This window comes from Sinocyclocheilus grahami, unplaced genomic scaffold, assembly GCF_001515645.1.
Source record: "Sinocyclocheilus grahami isolate Dianchi unplaced genomic scaffold, SAMN03320097.WGS_v1.1 scaffold1552.1, whole genome shotgun sequence".
Lineage (NCBI taxonomy): Eukaryota > Metazoa > Chordata > Actinopteri > Cypriniformes > Cyprinidae > Sinocyclocheilus > Sinocyclocheilus grahami.
The window spans coordinates 187,938-194,802 of NW_015506731.1; the positions used below are offsets into that span (position 1 = coordinate 187,938).

Genomic DNA, 6,865 nt, shown 5'->3' on the forward strand with positions numbered 1-6,865 from the left:
ATAGCCTGCAATCAATAATTATTATTTTAATATATCATAAGTGTAAATACATTGATGTGACATTACAAACATATGAAAAATATGATGCGTCTAATATATCAATGCGGCACAGGAATACGATACTGTGACCCTTTGCGAGTATGACAGCTTTCGTGATTGACATGAAATCACGCGAACCCGTAGCCACGCCTACCTCCTGTGGTCGTCCAATCAGCGATGAGCACAATCGCCAAGTTGTTCCTGGAACGTCATCAGGAAACTGGTGACTGAAGATTACGTGGTGAAGTTAGTTAGCCAGCTGCTAGCCTCGACAAAACGACCACACACAGATGTAACGCCTGGAGAAATATTTGCATTAACCGTGATTTCCATTACAATGAACCTCAGTTCTGTCAGAGTGTATGGAGTTTTTACGGTAGGTTTACGCTTGTCTGTTTTGTTGGTTTAGTATAGGAGATGGACGAGAGCTAACATTGGCTAGCTCTGTTTACAATTGATCTGTTATTTATCTGGGCTTTTTATCGGCAGTTTTGGGGTAGATGTTGTCATGCGCTGTCGGCATGTGATCGATGAATGGTTCTGGCATCAAGCTTACGTGTCATAATCAAATCCGACTGGTTAGCTTACTACAATGTAGCATATCAAGCCAAGTAAACAGTCAGTCTTTTTGGCCGTTCAGTCTGTTCTAAAACATTGAAACGCATCAGATTTTAGTTTTATGAGTTAATATTAGTAATTAATTTGACTGTATCGCCCATGTCTTGCTTAAAAACAACTCATCTTGCTTTTAATAATCCTGCACTCGAGTATCAATAATGTAAGTGTAGTACTATTTTGATATGTCACCTCCACTAACTATATAAACAGGCACAGATGTACACTAGATAGTGATGTGTACTAAGCAGTTCACTCTTAGGATGCAGGTTGGCAGCACAGCACACTCATTTCATTCAGAAAGGCATATGCTGATTAAAAGCCTTGTTTGATTGTATCCTTCTGCTAATGTAATCCTAATTTTCTTCACAGGGTCAAGGCGGCAGAGAGTAACACCAGAATGAGATCTGCATATGCCATGGATATAAGCCGGTCTGCTTTCCGAGGACCCTAAAGTGTCTCATTGACGGTTGGAGAGACATTCAAATCATTGCTTCACACACACAGCTAAACGCAGCATCTAGACTACAGAGATGTTCGCAAAGTTGAAGAAGAAGCTGGCAGAGGAGGCCGCCACTGCCCCGCGCTCCGGCCGCATCCCTCGCTCCATGAGCAAGGAGTCCATCACGTCTGTGGGCGCAGATTCAGGCGATGACTTTGTGAGTAGACCTTTCTCTGCTTTTGTGTAATTCTCAGGATCCAGCTTCTTGCGATCTCATATCTTCATGCATCGTTTAGACCCATAAAGTTGCTTGGTCTGTTCGAAAAATTCTAGCTGGTGATTATAACCAGGAATACAGTAATCATTCTAGGATTTGATATGATAGAATATCTCGATCATAGTACAATGTTACTGCTTCCTTCATGTTCAGTGTGTACTTTTTCAATCGTTAATGTACTGAGTACTTTAATCTACACCAATTCTTCTTTAGTGCAATTCACTATCGTTCAAAAGTTTGGGGTTGGTAAGATTTTTGGCAAGATCAGGGATTCATTATTTGTTTAAAATGCAGTTAATTAAAATAACTTGTCTATTTTAATATGTTAAAATGTAATTTCATCCTGTGATGGCGAAGCTGAATATTCAGCATCCACTGTACTGTATATTCTTGGCTTCTTCAGAGTTTGGAGTTTGGTCAGAAAGAAATTATTTTGTTATATTTCTCTCAGGCTTTCACTGAATGGTGGCAAATCTTTTTACATTTTTTGTCAAAACAATCTTATTTAAAATGTTACTACAATATTGTCTTGTCATGAGAATATTAATGCAATATTGTAATCATTCAAATGATCCTTTTTCAACTCTAAAATAAGTTCTAACTAAACTAAAACCTTCCAAGTGCACTTTCACTTCTAGGTATCAGTAAAGTGCCAGTTGACACATTTTGATAAGCAGACATAGTAAATACGTTCCTATATCCTATCCATAGTAGTTATTCCTGTTTTCAAATGACTGGCATATTTTCAGTATCCCTTTTAGAGAAAGTTTTATATGACTCTGCACTGACTGTGTTTGCACAGTGCTGCACCTGAACAACCTGGTAGTCTGACGAAGTTTATTTCTAGAGTGCTGTGCTATGCTTCTCGGGAAGCCAGTGAAATCCAGAGAGTGCTAAATAATATCACATGCTTTGACAGACCAGTGTAACCTGACACTCTTGTCCTCTAGCAATTAATGGCAGACACACTCAGGGTTAGGTTCAGGTTGTCTTTCGCCCTAAATAATTAAAGCTGTAGGCTTTAATGGAGGATGAGAGAATCAGTTACAGGTCTAAATCAAAGCCACACTTATACTGTAGTTGTTTTGATGAGAGACTTTTAGGTACTCTTAGCAATATAAATAAACATCTCTCTTTTGCATTCTGTAGTTCTTATAAAGGATTTGCAATTATATGGGTCGTTTCTTTGATATTAGTGTTTTGTGTTTTTGGTGTATGTATTGGTATTGGTCAGTATTTTATATTTATTAAAGTTTTTACATTTAGGTAGTATTTGCTGTCATCTAATGCTCATAGTGAATATTTAAAACAAAGCAAATTTTAAAATGAATATCATTTTGTCTTACTGTACAATATTCTTGTTTCCTAAATTCACATTTATTTTAAAATGGTTAATTTTTTACCTTTTTTATTTAATTTTTGTTAAACAAAAAAAACGTATTTGAATTTACTTTGACTTAGTATTAATATTAGCTATTTATCAGTTAATGGCTATAACATTAAAATAGTTAATATTATAAATAATATCTAATCAGTAATTAGTATTAAATAATAGATAGTACTAATCAGTATTGGCCAGAATATTAATATTGATGCATTCCTAGTTTGTTCTATGGTATATTTTTACCTATGATTTATTTTTATATTCTTATGTCTCTTAGGCATCTGATGGCAGCAGCTCCAGAGATGATGTTTCTTCTCAGATTCAGCGCAGAAACGATCAGATACGAAAGCTGGAGGCCAAACTCTCAGGTATCGCCAACACAATACAGTGAAACTCATGTAAACACAACAAGAGAAAAAGACTGAAAGGAGGAAAAAGATACGAAAGGCCAAAGTGACTGCTTTGCAAAATGTCAGTGGAAAATCAATGAGAAAAGGAAAAGCTAGACTGGAGGCTGTTACGTGTATTTTTTTCTCACCTGCCACTCATACGGGCTGAATCTATTTCAGCCTGTATTTGGACACCTTTAAACCCTTTATACATTTTGCCACAATGGAAATGTATAAAGCACATGACATTTGACAGATTTGCCACAAAACGAGAAATGAATGCAAATGAGTCCACTGTAACGGCCTGGAAAAATTTGCATAAATAATAGATACCTGGCTCTCACTATCAGCCTGCCATGGTATCAATTACATGGCCTGATCTAGAAACTCCTTTAACCCTAAATGAGCAGTACTAGATAAGATTATTGCATAATTGACCTGATCAGGGATGATCTATTAGTTTAAAGGTCAAAGGTCAGTCATTGTTCAGCCAACATTGTTCTCATCTCAGAAAATCATTCTGTTTTTCCCTTCATTTGTTTATCTTCTCAATCATGTTTGTCCCTTTGTTCCCCCCCCCCTGTTTTTTCCCTCCTCCCACCCTCCCCGTGATCCTCCCCCCTCATCCTCCTCTGCCTCCCTCCGGGTGTGTTTTTGTGTGTGTTGGTATCCCATTCCCCAACCCTAGACTACGCTGAGCAGTTTCGGCTAATGCAGAAGACCAAGGAGAAGCTTGAGATTGCATTAGAGAAGTATCAGGATTGTACGTACCGTTCTTTTCCTCCCATTTCCGCCTCTTCCTTCTTTTGGCTTTCTCTCCTCTGTTTCCCATTTGTTTGTCCAATGCTTTTACACAAACCTCACGCAGATCAGACATACATTCTTACAGACAAATAATGTTGGTTCTTGATCAGAAAGCAAAAAATGAAGATTCACTTTTAATTGATTGTTTTATCACAAATGTCTTCAGGATTTAATATAAGTTAAGCTTGATTATCACTGAAAATTATTTCTCCCCCAGTTGAAGTTGTGAGTACTGTAAATAGAATCACTTTCTGGCCTTATCTTTGTTAATTAATGTCAGATGTTCATCTGCAGTATTCTCACTTCAAAAGAACAATTTACACTAATATTATTGTTGTTATTATTATTAATATTACAGCTAAATTCATAATTCTATTACTGGAACAGTACTTTTTGCTTTAAAAAACAAAAAAAACAGACAAATAAACAAATGAAAACTAAGGCTTCAATGATTTTCTTTGGTGGATTCATCAGTAAAATCCCACAAATGCTGTTGGTAGAGCTTGACTTGTGTTGAACCTGGAATATTTCTTTAACCTCTTTCTTTTGGGAGTTTTCCACGCCTGGGAAATATGTGTCTTGGGCCATGGCTTCTGAGTTTTAGAGGTGAAATCTATAGAGCAAACACCCTAAAGTCAGACTCAGGTTACAGGAGTTTTTAAAATCCTAACCTAAATCTTCCCACAAATCTTAAACATGCACACACTACAATATTTGAAAATAGTGGCACATCACACACTACAAGATTTTATTAAGATTATCATGCCAGAGGGAGCACCTCACGTGACCTCACCGAGCAGATCATCATTGAAGTTTCAGTAACTAATGTTTACGTATGTTAACTAGCTTTCTACACTCACCCCCAGAGCTTCTCTTAGTCCTTGCGATTGTGGGAATGTATTTGACACATTATACTGACAGTTGTGTTATTGCCAAACTTCCACAAGCCGTTCCTCCATCTCCACTATCCAGTGGACTCATACAGCAGCTTGTTTTGCGGTCGCGCATTGGCTATTTTTAAAGTACTGATGTAATCCTGATTTTAAAATCCTAAATATCAGACACGTCTATCAGGGTGGCCCCAATTTGCATGTGCGAGCAGATCAGGAGGTGCAAGATTCGATCTGTAAATGCCTCACATTACCAGATAATTTGAGGTTGAGACCGAAGTTCTCAGGAAGATTTTTCCTCCGATTCTCAGGAGGGGAAAATCAGGGATAAATCGGCCTAAAACTCCTGTAGTGTGAGCCTGGCTTAAGAAAAGTCTTCTGAAGTCTTTTGCTGCTTTAAACAACATTTTTGTGAGGGTGACTTTTTTTCAGCAAGTGTAAATTGTGCCTGTATAGCAACCTAATATAAGACATTTCAACCTAATATAAGACATTTCATTTCAAGTGTTATGAATCTAAAAGCTCAGATCCCATTTCTAGACATTCCCAAAGTAAAAGGAAAAAATACACTGATTATAATCAACTAAAAAAATGGATGCTTGTACTAACAATCTATTTTACAGCTGTACTAACAAGGACATTTGGAAATTACTGGCAATGTTGTTCTTTTTTCCAATAAAGTTTGATCAAAAACTAAAGTTAACCAAATTAATATTTTATGTATTGTTATATAAAGTACTTTACATATGTTGGGTCTAACATTACCATCTGTGGTAACACCTAACCACTGATTTCATGTTATGTCTATCTGTTTTAAAGGAATAGTTCACCCAGAAGTAAAAATTTGCTAAAAATGTACTCCTCCTCAGGCCATTCAAGATGTAGAAAAGTCAGTTTCATTCAAAAGATATGGAGAAATTTAGCATTGCATCACTTGCTTACCAGTGGAGCCTCTGCAGTGAATGGGTGCTGTCAAAACAGTTGATTAATACAACACAATAATCAACAAGTAATCCACAGAAGAAAAATTAAGTATGGTTTATGGACTGTGTGTTTTGGCCAGAAGCAATGGTTTAAAGTTAAAATGTCTTCACAAGATGTTAATTGATGGACTGGAGTCGTTTATTTTTTGGCTTTTTTTTATTAAACCCAAGTACTATATAATTTCCAATATTTCCATGTTATATAATTTTTAATTGTTTTGTTGCAATTTGTGTGCAATGACTTGTTAGTTTTGCTGTGGTATTGAAATTATGGAATGGCAATTGACTACACATTATTTCTGTATTGTTTCTTCTTTGTTTTCCAGGCACAAAGCAGTGCAAAGGCACTCGAGAAATCAATGGAGCAGCTCCAGTCTGAACACAATAAGCTGGAGCTACAGCACGAACAGCACAAGAACAAGGTCTGATTGACTCAACAAAGAATTAATTGAAACTTAAAACTTCACTCGCATTTGCAAATGAAAATTACTGTCTGCAAATGTGCTAAGTTATGCAGGCACACATGTGAGTGGCATCCAATGAAAACCTGTAGGCGATATAATTACATCAGAATAAACGCTTCCTAATTATTAGGACATACAAAAACGAAGTATATATGCAAATTACATTTGTCTGCTTTCTATAGCTTTTCATTTTATATTTAAGTTGTTCTCAAGAGTATCAAGATAAAAATTATTTTGACAATGCATCTTGAGATACTTGTGTGTTGTTCCCTTCCACTGCACTGCATCTAGCTGTTTTTACTCATTTAAATTGATTAGTCAGGGTTTCTGTTGATTCAGTCTGTCATGTTGGAAAAGAACTTATGGGGTTTAGAGTTATTAAAAATTGGGTTGTCAGGCAGCTCAGTGACTGGCTAACTCCTTTTAGTTTTGCCTTAGAGTGTTGACCTCTGACCTTTGGTCTCACAGCAGGCAGAGTGGGCAGAGGAGAGAGAGAGACTACAGCAACAGGTCTCAACACAGAGACAGAGAGGCTTGGAGAAAACAGCCAGAGTGGAGGAGGAACTTCTTACTCTACA

The 6,865-nt window shown here is 36.8% G+C and overlaps 1 protein-coding gene across 1 annotated transcript in view; it reads left to right on the top strand.

Annotated features, from left to right (window-relative positions):
- The first annotated feature begins 256 nt into the window (after positions 1-256).
- LOC107571140 (golgin subfamily A member 1-like) overlaps positions 257-6,865 on the top strand; it is a 25,874-nt gene continuing 19,265 nt past the window's right edge. Inside the window, exons 1-4 of the mRNA XM_016257425.1 lie at positions 257-415; positions 1,027-1,313; positions 3,035-3,125; positions 3,835-3,909. Coding sequence (XP_016112911.1) covers positions 1,188-1,313; positions 3,035-3,125; positions 3,835-3,909 — 292 coding nt within the window. The 5' untranslated portion in view covers positions 257-415; positions 1,027-1,187. The remainder of the gene's footprint in view (positions 416-1,026; positions 1,314-3,034; positions 3,126-3,834; positions 3,910-6,865) is intronic.